The sequence below is a fragment of the Arachis ipaensis genome, chromosome B05, assembly GCF_000816755.2.
Source record: "Arachis ipaensis cultivar K30076 chromosome B05, Araip1.1, whole genome shotgun sequence".
NCBI classification, from domain to species: Eukaryota; Viridiplantae; Streptophyta; class Magnoliopsida; order Fabales; family Fabaceae; genus Arachis; species Arachis ipaensis.
The window spans coordinates 26,846,650-26,863,562 of NC_029789.2; the positions used below are offsets into that span (position 1 = coordinate 26,846,650).

Sequence of the window (16,913 nt, forward strand, 5' to 3'; positions counted from 1 at the left end):
TTTTTAGAATTTAGATCTTCAAAATTTTGAATTTTTATTTTAAAGAGTAAAGATCTCTCACCTTTAAATAGTTTCTTTCTCATATTTTCTCTTGATCCTATTTATAAAATAAATAATAAGACATCACATTTTATTCTTTAAAATAAAATTCAAAATTTAAAGAATCTAAATCCATTCTTTTGATATGTGTTTTTAATTTTTTATGCTTAAGATACAATGTTTAAGGTACAATGTTTAATATTACATGATAATTGCCCTATATTTGAATTCTTTATAATTTGTTAAAGATCATTGTGTCCTTTAATTGCTAAAATGATACAGAATTAGTCAACAACAACCATAATCTTAGTTGATTACGTAATAGGTCATTTCAGCTGCTTACAGTACTATCATACAATAAGTATAAAATACTATATAAACAATTATATGGCTACACATAAGTTTTTATAGTTATTTATATTACTTTTAGTGTAAAATAGTTGTCATGTATAGTTAAAATTCATTATTTCTTGAATTTTTTATTTAAATTAAAAATATATAATATTTATCGATTTAAATAAACGTGTAAGTATTTACTAAATTATATTTTGAGTCACATATTGGATGCAGTGAAAAAAATCACAATATAAACGTATCTTGGATGCACTTCCCCCGTGCTGTAATACGACACGTGTCAGTCATATCTCGGATGCACCCGAGATATGAACAAGACAATATCTCGGATACAGTGCATCCGAGATATGGCTTTAATTAGCCTTAATCCACTGCATCCGAGATACGGTCTAGTGTGCATGACAATTTTTATTTATAAATGTTACAATATTTTCTATAAAAAAAACATATATTCACATGGATAAACAAGTCAAGTTATACATTTGGATGCACTAAAAAAGAGTCATACATGTGATGGAGGTCTATAAACATAAGTAATAAGCAAAATACATATAGTAATAATGGTAACTAACGCCATCCAGCGGCAGGATCCAAGTGGTGTCCAGTCCCACATCCACGAGGACGGGACACCCTAGATGCAACTTTCGTATACTTGGAAGCAAGTGGGAACTTGACGACGTCGTAACCTGCTGGACTGAAGCACGGAAACCTATGGTATATCCACGATACAAGAAGCGGCATGCAACCCGCAATGCACGTCACGTCATGGGATGCCGCTGTGCACAACGAGTGGTAGGTATAGCAGAGAAGTGCAGACTCCATGATAACTGGCTGCATCGATCGAAATCCTCTAACAGTGGCAGCCATCTCAACGGCACAAGTGTAGCCGACTTGTCCGTGAACAGAAACCCCCAATAAGCATCATCGGGTAGCATCGGACATACTGCCGAAGAGTCTCTGGGGCTGCCCCATCAGGGATATATGCCACTCGGTCCCTGAGCCATGTCATCCTGATCCCAAACACTTACTTCCCTTCCTCCTGCGGTGGTGGCAGCCTGGCGCCCAATAAATCCTCAGCCCGCTCCCATGTTGGGTGCCCATGCCACCGCTGAAAGTCTCTGGTACAACTCCAACAGGCTCTCCAGTAGTGCGTAGTCCAGTGTGGTAGGCAACATCCTCGAGCGTAATGCTGGCCTCACCCCACGGAAGGTGGAACGTATGGGTCTCCGGCCTCCACCGCTCGATAAATGCAGAGATCAAGCACTTATCAAACATAAAATCCCTCAACTCAACTGCATGCCTGATGCACCACTATTTCGTGGTACATTTTAGGCTGAATTGAGTGGATTTTATCCATTATTCTCACACTTATTCATAGAATTCGCATGTTTTACATTTTTCTTCCCAATTCTGTATTATGATTGAAAACATGCTTCTTTGGCCTTAAAATTGCTAATTTTAATTCTCTCTTATTACCATTCGATGCCGTAATATGTTTGTTAAGTATTTTTAGGGTTTATAGGGCGGGAATGGCTTAGAGGATGGAAAGGAAGCATGCAAAAGTGGAAGGAACACAAGAAGTTGAAGTTTTGAGAAGCTGACAGCAACGCGCACGCGTACGCGTGACTGGTGAAGCAGACAAGCGACGCATACACGTGGATGACGCGTACGCGTGACCAGGGATTTGTTTAGCGATGCGTACGCGTGGCTGACGCGTACGCGTGACGAGCGTCACGTGCTATAGATATCAGAATTCGCTGGGGCGATTTCTGGGCTGCTTTGGACCCAGTTTCAGGCCCGAAAATACTGATTAGAGGCTGCATAGTGGAGCTGGATGGGGGAATCAATCATTCACACATTCATTTATACAATTTTAGGTTTAGATGTAGTTTTCTAGAGAGAGAGGCTCTCTCCTCTCTCTAGGTTTTTGGGTTTCTACTCCAATTTCTTATTATATTTAGATTCAATTTCTGTTTTCATTTACAATTCCTTACAATTTATTGTTCTAGCACCTTTGTTCTTCAATTCTACTTGTTATTTTCTTCACTTTGGTATCCTTATGTTTATGCACTCTTGCTACTCTTAATCTTCGTAATGCAATTCATATTTTTATGTTATTAATGCTTTCTTTAATTTGTGTTATTGATCTCTTGCAATTGTTAGTCTTAGATTTTACATTCTCTTATTACTTTTCTCTGCTTTTATTTTGTGCCTACCAAGTGTTTGATAAAATGTTTGGTTGGATTTTAAATTAACTTTTTGTATTCTTAGCTTAGATTTTGTAAATTGGAGACTCTTGAATGGTCAAAGTCTCTTATTGGTTGGTGATTGAAAATTGCTAGTTGGTTTGAGCTTCACTAACTTCTAGTCTTTGATTAGGACTTGTGAACTCAAGTTGAATTACTCACTTGACTTACCTTCAATTGTTAGAGGTTAACTATGTGAGAGCAAAAGGCAATTACCATCACAAAGTGACTATGATAATGGAAAAGGAATTCCAATTATCAATCCTTGCTAGGACTTTTCTTAATTGTTAGTTTAATTCCTTGTTGTTTACATTTCTTGTCTCTTATTTCAATACCCCAAAAATACTTTTCTATAACCAATAATAAACTATACTTCCCTGCAATTTCTTGAGAGACGACCCGAGATTTGAATACTTCGGTAATTTTATTGGATTTGTATTTGTGACAAACAATTTAAACATTGATAGAGGAAAATTTGTTGGTTTAGAACTATACTTGCAACGCGATAATTTTTGTAAAAATCTTTACCGACATTTTTCCTCCGTCAATGCCCAAATCCAGCCTCCCTTATATAGGGAAGCAGGATGGGTGACGGCGAGAGACTTAGTGTCACACGGCGTGGCAAAAGTAACCGTGGTTGCTGCAATTTCCAAAATAGATAACTAACGCATATTGGTTACATCTAAACCATTAATTGTCCCTAAACAGTACTACAACTTATAATGCACCTACCTATGCGTTTACATTAAATGTAACATATATATATAAATTTTTAAGTCACTAAAGACTAACACCCTAAACGCATTACAAGATAATTATATAAATCTACTAATCTTAAACCTATTAAACACGGATTTTTTTTATTTAAATAAAAAATATAACATTTACCGATTTAAATTTACGTTTAAATATTTAAATAAAAAAGAAATTCATTAAATACTAACCTCAAAGTCCAACGCTCCAGCTACGTGTCAAGTATCATTCAGTCTATTAATGTCTCCCACGCGGACATATGCTCGGGGGCCATAGCTCGTGAAGAAATTCGCTTTCACACGTACGGAATATCAAAAGTTTGAAAAATTTCACTCTAATCCACGCATTTCTCGGATGCTATAGGTTTATATACGTTCCAGACCTTGTCTTGAATGCAGTACCCCAAATCACTAAAAATGTGCATATCTCGGGTGCAGTGGGTTAAGGCTAATTAAAGCCATATCTCGGATACACTGTATCCGAGATCTCGTCTTGTTCATATCTCGGGTGTATCCGAGATATGACTTGCACGTGCCGTATCACAGCACGGGAGCAGTGCATTCGAGATACGTTTGTATTGTGGTTTTTCTTACTGCATTCGAGATATGACTCAAAATGTATTTTAGTAAATACTTACACGTTTATTTAAATCGGTAAATATTATATATTTTTAATTTAAATAAAAAAATCCTTATTTCTTATTTATATAACATTTTTCTAACGCATTTTGAATTGTTATTCTCACGCAAATAATGAAATGCCTTTAAAAACCACAATGGCAATATCTTCAATTTCACCAAGTAATAATTTCGTTTGCTTCCCATAATACACATCTTTCATTTGATGGAATTTATCCTCTTCGAAAAGGAAGAATTTTCTGTCTCTTCTATATATCACCTTTCATTTGAAAATTGAGAGACAATATCAAAGAATTGTCAAAGGGCAAATTTGCTTGTGTTTGTGGCAAAGATGCAATTTTGGTTAGAAATTAAGAGAGGGACAAAACAACAGTGGTGAACACTTTTTTCTGGGACTGTAATTATATAAGAAGGTACACAACACATTACACAACAAAAGTGGAGTTAATGGGAGAAGAAAAGAACTAGGAAGAAGAAGAAGAATAACAAGAAACATTTAAAGCTTAGCCGTTGTTTCTAGTCTATCTGTGAACATTGGGATTCTGAGTCCCAATTTCACATTCATATAAACCATTCTGTTCAAAAGGTTCAATGGTTTTTGCTTTGCCTTTTGAGATAGCTTCAGTGCTACATAAAGTTCAGATCTTTCACCGTACTTTGCCTTCTTTACAGGTTAGTTTCCTTAATTGGCCTTAAACTCGAGTGGGTTTCTCGTTGTTTTTGGGTTTGAGCTTGCGGGGTATTATAAAAAATTGAGCTTGCATCTTGTGGTGTCTTAACAAAAATTAAGGTCTTGTGGCTTTCTTTTCTTTTTCTTTCTTTGTTTGGACCAAAAATTTGGCTGTGGCTAAATTGCCTTGTGGCTGGAAGTGTTTGTTAGCTTAGTTGAGTCATGGTTCTTAAAAGGACTAATTGAATTTGTTTAGTGATCATGGTCTAGAACATCATAAGAGTTTTCTTCTTCCACTGAATTTGTTTAGTGATATTCTCAGCTGAACTTGTGGGTTATACATGATCAATTAATATGCGAGATACTGAGAAAAAGTTAAATAAGAGAGGATTTAGAAAATCTAGTCACTCAAGGAAACATACTGATTCAAAGCTTGATTTATCACCGAGATTCGAAACAAGTAGTACAAAAGGCCAAGGGAAGAAGCAGAAATTGAAATCGAAACCTCACAAACTCGTTGTTTGCACAGCCACATCAAGGGGCACAGCTACTGATTCTTCTTCCATCAAGGGGTCAATCAAAGATGCTTCAAGTGAAAAATTGATTGTTGGACAAAATATGCATTACAATGATGGGAAATCTTTGCAGATGCTCTCTTCGACAAAGCAACCGGGGGAGAAAATTTCTTTTGGTCCTATTGTCGACGGGAACGATGCTGATGGGGAAGTGAATATTCAAAAAGTTAAGAGAAGGAGAAGGAGGAAAAGGCGAAGGGATAATGTGGATCTTGATGATGCTTTGCGCCTGCAGAGGAGAACAAGGTATCTGTTAATCAAAATGAAGGTAGAGCAGAACCTTATAGATGCATACTCTGGAGAAGGCTGGAAAGGTCAAAGGTACTAATTTTTTATTTTCTTTAAGCTGTCTATTTTTCTTATTGTCATTGTAGAGAATCTGTGAAGGCATTGTTAATCTGTTATTACTATAAGTTATGTATCATTTCTTGACTAGGATATTTTAAGATGGCTTTTAGATTATTGGACTTTCGCTCTTGTTCTTAGTCTCCAGGGTGTGTTAATTAAGCTTGATAGTAAAAGGCACAAATATGAAGCAAGGATAAACATCTACATTCATAGATTTTGTAGGGAACTTAGAAAATAAGGTGTAATCCATATACGACGACAGCAAAAACCAAGTCTTGTTCCACTTGGTGGAGTTGACTTCGCAGAGCAAACAACTTCATGGTGGTCTATCATGAAATGTAACAAAATGATTTGAAATTGATTTTCTTTTAAAAACTTGTGTTTAAAGATTCAGTTTCCTTGTCTTTAAGGAATGCATTCTCTGCTGAATAATTATCTTGCAGAATTCTATGTATGCTGTTTAAACTTTTGAAGTTACAATTCAATATGGTCATATAAGAATAATGAGGCGCCCCTTGTTTCAAAGAGGGGGGGGGCGGGTTATTCACATTTCATTTGATGGTCAAAGGCGAATTGAAAGCTAAGCAGTGGTAATAAATCACTTAATGAAAGTAGATTCTCTTTCCATTCATTTGAAAACGTCTATGATCTCTTCCCAAACCAAACATGAATCTTTCAATTCATTTGGCTCTCACACTCAATTACTTATAGGACAATTCTTCCTATCTTTTTTAATGAGCCTATCCTCTCCTCTAAAATTCATTAATCCCTTTAGATGAATACTAGTTCCATACTTCCATGGATAAATAACATATAGTTTTGAACATTGCATTGATAAATTACTTTGTGGCTGATCTTGTTCTTTTTTTTTTTTTTTGTGGAAATTCTTTTCACAGTCGAGAAAAGATTAGACCGGAGAAGGAACTACAAAGAGCAAAGAAGCAGATTTTAAAATGTAAACTTGGCATTCGCGATGTCATTTGCCAGTTGGATGCTCTTAGTTCTGTGGGCAGGATTGAAGATTCCGTCATTGCTCCAGATGGATCTGTATATCATGAACATGTGAGCAAGTTGATTAAAGCTTCTCTTGATAGTGATCTTTATACTCTGATGGCTCATTCAATCATGCTTTGGACCAAACATGTTCTGTATGTTCATTTTTCTCTTTTCCCTTCACGTAGATATTCTGTGCAAAATGCAAGTTGCCTGAAGCATTCCCCGATAATGACATTATACTCTGCGACGGCACATGCAATCGTGCTTTTCACCAAAGATGTCTTGACCCACCGTTGGACACTGAAAATAGTGAGTTCCCTTCCATGCATGTCAACTTGTTCTATAGCCTTTTCAGGTGCCGATGACTGTTCATTACCAAATTGCTTATTTACACTGCACAGTTCCTCCTGGAGACCAATGCTGGTTTTGCAAGTTTTGTGAATGTAAGATGGAAATACTCGAGGCAACGAATGCTCATCTTGGGACCGACTTCTCCTTGGACAGTACATGGCAGGTATTTTACACTAATAATTTCTTGCACCATTTTTTCAGATTTTCAATTGTCTCTAGATAATTGATACATTATCACTACTGACAGATGTAACATTCTTTCTTGAATTAAGGATGTATTCAAGGAAGAAGCTACTGTACCAGATGATTGTGCCGCTTTATTAAATCCGGAAGAAGAATGGCCGTCAGATGATCCAGAAGATGATGATTATAACCCGGACAGGAGAGAAAACACTCACAACATCAATGCAGAAGGCACTGATGAAAGTCCATCTGATTCAAGCAGCTCTATCAGTCTTTCGTCCTTAAACGATGAATATTCTCCTGTAGACAAAGCCATGAGCCTTGAATATCTTTCTGTTAATAGTTGCGTTGATTCTGATGGATACGGGGAAATAGTATGCAGCCGCAGGCAGCGTAAAGCAGTTGACTACAGGAAACTTTATGATGTGAGTATATATAAGTTCTTATCCAGCATAAGAATATACTAATGTTTTCGGAGCAAAGTTGACAACTTAGCTTCGGTCGATTGCTCAAAGCATCAAGGCTTTTTGTTAACTTATTGGATTTCTGTTTATGAATTGGAATATTGATTGTATTAGATTGTCATCATGTCATGTAGATGATGTATTTGATTATGTTTTGTGTGTGGAATCGCATCCAAAGAGTTGAGTTAGTTATTTCCTTCTCTGGCTATATTTCAATGATGATTAAGATCATGCAAAATGAAAATCATTTGAGTTCATATATCTATGTAGGAAATGTTTAAGGATGCTCCTCCATGTGAACAAATGAGTGAAGATGAAGACTGGGGTCCTGGCAAAAGGAAGCGGAGAGAAAAGGAATCTGATGCTGCTAATACACTTATGACGCTGCACGAAAGCGATAATAAATTTCCGAATAATGAGAACAACGATACAGTGAGAGAGGGCGCGCACACACATGTAAAAAGATCTTGCTTCAGAATTCCACATCATGCAGTTGAGGTATTACTTAACACACAACAATTCCAGCTTAGTTCAAGTATAGAGTTATATAGTCACTAATCTGTGCCTAGTTTTTAATGAAATGTGCCAGAAGCTTCGCCAAGTTTTCGCAGACAATGAACTTCCTCCGAGATCCGTGAAGGAACACATTTCAAAAGAGTTGGGAATTGATGCTGCAAAGGTTGTTCCTTACAGGCTCTTGCTGTATCTTCACTATCTTGTTTCTATTTTATTCTGAATTTTATATGCAAACTGCATTAGCTTCACACACTTATTGCATTGTTTTTCTTTACTAACGCATTATAAAATGCAGGTTAGCAAGTGGTTTAAAAATGCTCGTTATTTAGCTCTTAAAACCAGGAAGGTTAGTGATAGTGTTTGGATTTTCACTTTCGCTGCATGTATGTATATATATGGAAGGATGCAACAATGACACTTTGGTTTGAATAGTTGTCTGAGAGTAAGAAGTAGGACAAATTGTGATTGATGAATTTTTCTAGAGGCACTGATAAATTTGCAGCGAAGTGTAAACTAGGATGTTGTCAAACCTTGAATTGTTCTTGGAACATCAAGCTTGTGAAGACTTAAGGATTTAGTATCATGTTATGCTATTGGATACTAGTTTGAATTTGTAATAACTCTAACATGAGTGAGTTTTGTTCAGCATCAAGTCGAAGGAGGAGAGCTGCCTTTGAGTTTGTTGTGCAAGACCTCGAAGGGTTCCAGTTTACAAATTGTGGACAAAGATGAGATTTTGCAGAAATCAAAGGCCTCTAAAATTGCGATGGTTCATTCACCGAATAATGGTAACGGTATTACCGATAGACAGAAAGTGAAGTCATCTTCTGGCAGTATTTGGAAAAAAAGGCAACCGGAAATATCTCCTGCTAAGACAGCAGAAAATGGCAACAAGGTACTTACCTATTATCACAAATCTCACATTCTGTATGCATTTTGGTGCTTTGGAAGTAACTTTCTGCACAAACAAGCTCTGGCAAAGCAAAAAACTGAGTGTATAATGAGATGAAAGTAAAGATTTCGTTGAAAATCAAATCCGAAATTCTATCTAATCCATGTAGTATGTTAAAAGTAAGATCAAATTCAATCCAAATTTTTGCAGTTCTAATCGTTTTAATGGTTTTAATTGAATTGGATTGGATTGGATTACCCCTTACAAGCATAGATGCCTTGATGATGTTGGCTTGAAGAAGGACCATAATTCGCAAGTTTTCACATTATCTTTTCAGGACTTGGAAGAAGGGAGTGATGATGTTGGCTTGAAGAAGCTGTTACAAGAAAAGAAAAGAAAGATGGAATTTGTGTTTGGAGGAGACTCTAAGGCAGCAGAGTTGGAATTTGAAAGACTTAGCAAATTGAAGGCTAAACTAGATAGCATGAAGGTTAAATTAATTGAAGTTCAAAACCATAGAGCAAAGGGTGCAAAGGAACCATGTGTTATATATGTGCCCACAGCTCAGCTAAGGGAAAAAGGTTGAATAATTAGTAGATTTTTTAGTACCATTTTATTTTATTTTATTTTTTTAACAGAAGGTTATATAATATATACAATGTTTTTTGTTGTATAATGAAAGTGAAGCAAACCTAAAAGGTGAGCCACTAGGAGTAGTTTAGATTCAAGCTTCATTGTCATAATGTACCCCAAAGAAAATGAAAGAAGTGAGGCAAACCTGTTGAAGTTGGATTTGCTTATACATATTGATAATTAACATTAGCAATTGCTCATTGTAAGAACCCTCTCTCTCTGGTATTTGGAGACTCTTTATTTTCCTGTATCTCAGAATCTAAAAGATAACATTCTTTTTAACAATCTAGATCTGCAAACAGATCCGGAAGCGGGTTAGCATTGGTTTGAGAGGCTGCATCCAAAGTTTATGACTCACGCAATAATTACTTATAGTTGTGTAAGCAGCTTTTTAGTTAACACTTAAGGAAATAAAGTGTGATTTCTCACCATTAATTTTATAAGTAGGACAAAAAATAAAGATGAAAGAGAGAGCAATGAAGGGTTAGATTAAATAATTGAGACCATCCAGTTTTTTCTGCACTGGAGAGGATTAACTCCCCACATTTTTCATCATTAAAAATATGAAATAGAATAAACCAAGAAAAAACAAAATATAAATTTCCTTAATTTTTTAATTTTACAAAAATGAGAAAAAAAATAACCAGATATTAAAAGACAAACTCTTGAACTCTTTTCGCGGATAAAATTCGTGCAACTGAGTTTTTTTAAGGCAAAATTCGAATCCCTAACACTTGTTTAAACGGACCACGTGATCACTCGATTAATTCAAGTTGATTTCATTACAAGAATTTAATTAAAAATTTTAAATTTCAAACCATAATTTTAAAAATCGAACCAAATCGAACCAGTTGGTTCCACTGAGTTAATTAAAAACCAATTCTCCAGTTGATTTGGTTGACATAAGAAACCATCTAAGATCTAACAAAAAATCAATGAAAAAACCGTTGAATCAGCAGTTAACTGCTAAATCATGTGAGCCGGACCGATTTTTTTAAGATTTCTGGTTCAGAATAAAAGCGATGTCGTTTGAAGTTTTTTTTTTTTTTTTTTAAAAAAAAGAAGAAACAGTTTCTCTCAAAACAATCTCACCCTAAACGCACTCACCTCACTCTCTGAAACCATTTTCTTCCTCTCCCAGCTGTCTGCCAGCTGTGCTCTCCACCTACCCAGCTGCCGCATTCCCCTTCTCCGCCGTCGTCTCTTCACTTCGCCGGCACAAGCTCGTCCGTTTTCGCTTTCCTCGCTCTCGCCTTCGTTGCCGTCGCAATTGTTGCCTTCCAGCCACTTTGTAGACGTTGTCGTCGCTGTCTCCCTCCCGTCGACTCCTGCCTCTCAGAAGCCTTGCAATCGCCGACGTCGCCTCTCAGACTGCAATTCGAAAGGTTCAAATTGAGTATCAATTGAATTCAGCATAATTGGCAAAATCATGTTTGGTTTTTAATTGCAAAGCACATTTTGTACAAAAGGGTGCTACTTAAGTTTTAATACGATTCATTTAGAGTATGGTTTGTTTCTCTGTAGCAACTAGTGTTACAGAGATTTGATTATTGTTCAAGCACAAAGGGGAAGATAAAAGAGTGAACCTTGGTTCTAGTTCTATTTTGTTCCTTTGTGATGCATTGAGAATTGAGTTATTTAGGGGTTTGAATTGGTTTTGTTGTCATAGGTTATTATTCTCTTTTGGGCAAGTTTTGTGGATTGGTGATTCCTAGTTCGCTGACTTCCATTGATCATTGGTCGCCGGAGGTTAAGGTATGCTATTGTTGTAACTGCAACTGAAACATGAAGTTGGGTTTTAGACTTGTAGTTTCTTCTTTGAGGTTGTACTAATTTTTTAGGAGAACTGTTTAGAAGGTTTGAATGTTAAAATAGAAGTTGGTCAATCATTGGTAAATCTCTTTCCCTTATTCGATTTTCAGGGGCAGGGGATGGTTTGTTTTGCACATCTTGAAAAAAATGTTGTTTCTGAGATTGGTTCATATGCGGATGTGATTCTTGATGCTTGTTGCCAGAATATTGGAGAAGCTAATTATAATTTTTTTGTGTGTAAGTTTGTGTTTTCAATTGTTTGCTGATTACTTTAATTAGATCTTTTTTTATTCTGAATTTTTGTTGCTTATGTGATGAGTTTCTGGGTAAGTTTGTGTTTGTCATTTCTATGCGTTTTGATTTTTTTTTTTAATTATAAACTTTGATATTTGAATTTGGAGTAAATAGCTATTTCTAATCATCAAAGATTTGAATGCTAACAAAACTAATTATAAAAAAATTTAAATTGACATTGTACCCATGAAAAATATATATTGTTTGACAAAAATATCCAATCGTTAAATTTAGTGTTGACTCTTTTGACCAATTCCCAAGTGGCCAAATTGCCCCTTTTTATTATTATCTTCTCCGTCTCAACTCTTCAACTACTTTCCAGAATCAAATTCAAAACCAAAATAAAAAAATCCAGGATAAACAGCAGAGCAGGGTTGAGACTTCTCCCTTTTCACCCCTTCCCAGACCAAAATCTGTTCCAGAGAGCCAGCTCCCCCTTTTCTCTTCTCTCTCTATTACCTGCTATTGTTCTCTTTGGTGGCGTCATCGTTATTCGTGGCCGCGCGTCTCATCTTTCCGGTCCCAAGGTAAGACCGCCGTTGAGTGGTGGTGGCATAGCCACGATCAGAAGTTCGCGACGGAACCCACAAGATCCAAGATCTTCGCCCTTCCCCATTGCTGCTCCATCAAGGTAAATAGAACTTGTTTTTGTCTTCTTTGCTCCGCTTCTCCTTCACGATGGCGCTGTTGCTGGCCGTTCGTCGCGCGACAATGGTGTTCAAAGGGGTTCCATCGTTGGCTTCTTCAGCCGAGTCTATTTCGCGCCGCCCACAACCGCCTTTGTCCAGAGAGCTTGATTCTGCATCCAGGGAGGTTGGTACCAGATCCAGAAGCTTCGATCGTAAATCTGGAGTTTTTGTTTCTGAATGTTTTGAATGGATGTTGAGCAGTAGAAATTCTGAATTAGAAAATGTCTTGAGTTTATGGCGAGAAGGAGTAGATCTGGCAGGGACTAAGCTGGCGGCGACGATCTAGGGGAGTTGGAGATCACTGGAGGTGGTTGAGCCAGCTGAGGGTGGCGTGCGAGGGAGGATGAGGGAGGTGATTATGGTGAGTGAGGCCGCCTCTGTGACTGAGAGAATGAGGTTGAGCCAGCGAGAGTGGAGATTAAGAAGTTAAGCGGCTGAGAACGGTGAGTGAGGGAGGTGAAGGGGTTGAGGATTATTATTAGGGTCGTACGTTTGATTCAGTTATGTTAAAGAGGACTGTGATAGATATATTCAAGAGGACCGTGATAGAGAAGATAATAAAAAGGGCAATTTGGGAATTGTACAAAAGAGTCAACACTAAATTTAACGATTGTGTTTCTCATTTGAATTTGAATCATGCGTTTGTATACTTTTAAGTTACTCTGTGATTAGACTTCTATTTCTTATCTTCTTTAAAGTTAATGGTTCTAGTTCCTATACTAATTGTTCTGATTTCATGTTACTTCCTCTTATGATTTTCTTCTTTTCTGTTATATCAGTTATTGTTTATGGAGCCAAAAAATGAGCAGCCAAATTCTTCAAAGAAAGCAAAGGATCTGAATATTGAGGGATACCCAGTTGGGGGTCTGTCCATTGGAGGCCATGAAACTTGCATTGCCGTCGCAATCGTCGCCTTCCAGCCACTTTGTAGACGTTGTCGTCGCTGTCTCCCTCCCGTCGACTCCTGCCTCTCAGAAGCCTTGCAATCGCCGACGTCGCCTCTCAGACTGCAATTCGAAAGGTTCAAATTGAGTATCAATTGAATTCAGCATAATTGGCAAAATCATGTTTGGTTTTTAATTGCAAAGCACATTTTGTACAAAAGGGTGCTACTTAAGTTTTAATACGATTCATTTAGAGTATGGTTTGTTTCTCTGTAGCAACTAGTGTTACAGAGATTTGATTATTGTTCAAGCACAAAGGGGAAGATAAAAGAGTGAACCTTGGTTCTAGTTCTATTTTGTTCCTTTGTGATGCATTGAGAATTGAGTTATTTAGGGGTTTGAATTGGTTTTGTTGTCATAGGTTATTATTCTCTTTTGGGCAAGTTTTGTGGATTGGTGATTCCTAGTTCGCTGACTTCCATTGATCATTGGTCGCCGGAGGTTAAGGTATGCTATTGTTGTAACTGCAACTGAAACATGAAGTTGGGTTTTAGACTTGTAGTTTCTTCTTTGAGGTTGTACTAATTTTTTAGGAGAACTGTTTAGAAGGTTTGAATGTTAAAATAGAAGTTGGTCAATCATTGGTAAATCTCTTTCCTAAGTTTGTGTTTCTATGCGTTTTGATTTTTTTTTTTAATTATAAACTTTGATATTTGAATTTGGAGTAAATAGCTATTTCTAATCATCAAAGATCAAAGATCTAACAAAACTAATTATAAAAAAATTTAAATTGACATTGTACCCATGAAAAATATATATTGTTTGACAAAAATATCCAATCGTTAAATTTAGTGTTGACTCTTTTGACCAATTCCCAAGTGGCCAAATTGCCCCTTTTTATTATTATCTTCTCCGTCTCAACTCTTCAACTACTTTCCAGAATCAAATTCAAAACCAAAATAAAAAAATCCAGGATAAACAGCAGAGCAGGGTTGAGACTTCTCCCTTTTCACCCCTTCCCAGACCAAAATCTGTTCCAGAGAGCCAGCTCCCCCTTTTCTCTTCTCTCTCTATTACCTGCTATTGTTCTCTTTGGTGGCGTCATCGTTATTCGTGGCCGCGCGTCTCATCTTTCCGGTCCCAAGGTAAGACCGCCGTTGAGTGGTGGTGGCATAGCCACGATCAGAAGTTCGCGACGGAACCCACAAGATCCAAGATCTTCGCCCTTCCCCATTGCTGCTCCATCAAGGTAAATAGAACTTGTTTTTGTCTTCTTTGCTCCGCTTCTCCTTCACGATGGCGCTGTTGCTGGCCGTTCGTCGCGCGACAATGGTGTTCAAAGGGGTTCCATCGTTGGCTTCTTCAGCCGAGTCTATTTCGCGCCGCCCACAACCGCCTTTGTCCAGAGAGCTTGATTCTGCATCCAGGGAGGTTGGTACCAGATCCAGAAGCTTCGATCGTAAATCTGGAGTTTTTGTTTCTGAATGTTTTGAATGGATGTTGAGCAGTAGAAATTCTGAATTAGAAAATGTCTTGAGTTTATGGCGAGAAGGAGTAGATCTGGCAGGGACTAAGCTGGCGGCGACGATCTAGGGGAGTTGGAGATCACTGGAGGTGGTTGAGCCAGCTGAGGGTGGCGTGCGAGGGAGGATGAGGGAGGTGATTATGGTGAGTGAGGCCGCCTCTGTGACTGAGAGAATGAGGTTGAGCCAGCGAGAGTGGAGATTAAGAAGTTAAGCGGCTGAGAACGGTGAGTGAGGGAGGTGAAGGGGTTGAGGATTATTATTAGGGTCGTACGTTTGATTCAGTTATGTTAAAGAGGACTGTGATAGATATATTCAAGAGGACCGTGATAGAGAAGATAATAAAAAGGGCAATTTGGGAATTGTACAAAAGAGTCAACACTAAATTTAACGATTGTGTTTCTCATTTGAATTTGAATCATGCGTTTGTATACTTTTAAGTTACTCTGTGATTAGACTTCTATTTCTTATCTTCTTTAAAGTTAATGGTTCTAGTTCCTATACTAATTGTTCTGATTTCATGTTACTTCCTCTTATGATTTTCTTCTTTTCTGTTATATCAGTTATTGTTTATGGAGCCAAAAAATGAGCAGCCAAATTCTTCAAAGAAAGCAAAGGATCTGAATATTGAGGGATACCCAGTTGGGGGTCTGTCCATTGGAGGCCATGAAACTTGCATCATGTTTCCCACTCTTAAAGTAGCTTTCGACATTGGTCGCTGCCCACCTCGCGCCGTTTCCCAAGACTTTCTGTTGATCTCCCATGCGCACATGGATCACATAGTTAGTCTTCTTTGTGCATAATGCATGCATGAGATCCTGTTTGGAATTTTGTTGCACATGTATCACATTGTAATAATATTATCAAACCAGTATATGAATAATTTTTTGTTTATTGTTTAACCTAATACTTTGAAGGGGAGCCAATGATGTAATTATCAGGTTAGGCTGCGTACATTACACGGTGCAACCCTTCCCCAAATCCTGCATTAATGGGGATGCTTGTGCAGCGAGCTGCCCTTTATGCTAATATTTTGCATTGGGGTTTTATCTAGCGAATGTATGGCTGAATTAATTTGTTGTTGAAATTCTGTCTTGTGACATACAAATGTTTAATCAGGGAGGACTACCGATGTATGTTGCCACACGTGGCCTGTACCGTATGAAGCCACCAACAATTATTGTACCAATTTCAGTAAAAGAGGACGTAGAGAAACTCTTTAAAGTCCATAGGAAAATGGACCATTCAGAGCTCAAGCACAACTTGATTGGGTTAGATGTAGGTAATGGTTAATTTCAATCAAACTTATGCAACTAAGATCCAAGGTTTTGAGTTATTCCAATCATGCGCGGTAGTTGCTAATACATGGCTTACATTTGCAGGAGAGGAGTTTTATTTGAGAAAAGATCTCAAAGTAAAAGCATTTCGGACTTACCATGTTATATCCAGCCAGGTACCCGACCAGCAATCGCTGCTTGAGTCATAAGCTATATATTCCTTAGTGCTATAGACTAGGGCATTGTTTAAAAAATGTAGCTTTAGGTTCTGGTGCACTCTGAGAGTAGCTGTTTTGATAATGCTTTCTCATTGCAGTTTTATGTGCCATTGGCGATTCCGAGAGGCACTATAGCAGATGACTTTTGAAAGGCTTTATTATTTTGTAATCTCTTACCTGATCCTCTCGATATTTGAAGTTTCAAACCTGTTTATTTTTAAGTTAAAATCATCTATTTTGTAATTTAAGTCTTGAAAATAGCTTTAAAAATTATGTTTATCAAACTTCCATTTGTCACCATATTCACCAGATAAATTTTGAATGACCTTTAGCAACACCCTTTCTACGAAACCAAAAGCATTTTGATGTAAGACAGAAACTTAATATGCATTTGATAGAGAGGCGCCTACTACTAACAGGTTTGGACTGTGTTACAAAAGGAGAGGTAAGTAGAGGTCAAGTAGAAGTGTTTTAGGAGTTGTTAGGATATCCAGCTGGCTGATAGGTTGTTATAAATAGCTAGGTTATAGTTAGTTGAAGGAGGATAGTTTTTCTGTT

The 16,913-nt window shown here is 37.3% G+C and overlaps 3 protein-coding genes and 1 long non-coding RNA gene across 7 annotated transcripts; all 4 read left to right on the forward strand.

The window, feature by feature from the left end:
• Positions 4,207–9,902, forward strand: LOC107643516 (pathogenesis-related homeodomain protein). 4 transcript variants are annotated; one of them, XM_016347187.2, is made up of 11 exons: positions 4,207–4,702; positions 5,023–5,596; positions 6,520–6,685; positions 6,805–6,928; positions 7,021–7,133; positions 7,243–7,578; positions 7,888–8,115; positions 8,207–8,296; positions 8,429–8,479; positions 8,780–9,028; positions 9,363–9,902. In XM_016347187.2, the coding sequence occupies exons 2-11, from the start codon at positions 5,055–5,057 to the stop codon at positions 9,609–9,611; spliced, it is 2,148 nt and encodes a 715-aa protein (XP_016202673.1). In that variant the 5' UTR covers positions 4,207–4,702; positions 5,023–5,054; the 3' UTR covers positions 9,612–9,902. The 4 variants fall into 4 exon arrangements, with proteins under 4 accessions (XP_016202673.1, XP_016202672.1, XP_016202674.1 ...); XM_016347190.2 differs by having other exon boundaries at positions 4,209–4,702; positions 5,230–5,596; XM_016347186.2 differs by having other exon boundaries at positions 4,207–5,596.
• LOC107640511 lies at positions 9,768–13,320 on the forward strand. Its single transcript, XM_021123693.1, has 6 exons — positions 9,768–9,811; positions 10,694–11,043; positions 11,328–11,413; positions 11,581–11,705; positions 11,802–11,806; positions 13,233–13,320. The coding sequence occupies exons 1-6, from the start codon at positions 9,768–9,770 to the stop codon at positions 13,256–13,258; spliced, it is 636 nt and encodes a 211-aa protein (XP_020979352.1). The 3' UTR covers positions 13,259–13,320.
• Positions 13,349–13,845, forward strand: LOC110271859. The gene is made up of 2 exons (XR_002362681.1): positions 13,349–13,474; positions 13,759–13,845. It is a non-coding gene; the product is annotated as an uncharacterized LOC110271859 (long non-coding RNA).
• On the forward strand, positions 14,612–16,304 carry LOC107643515 (tRNase Z TRZ1-like). Its single transcript, XM_016347185.2, has 4 exons — positions 14,612–14,768; positions 15,424–15,642; positions 15,980–16,138; positions 16,243–16,304. The coding sequence occupies exons 1-4, from the start codon at positions 14,634–14,636 to the stop codon at positions 16,258–16,260; spliced, it is 531 nt and encodes a 176-aa protein (XP_016202671.1). The 5' UTR covers positions 14,612–14,633; the 3' UTR covers positions 16,261–16,304.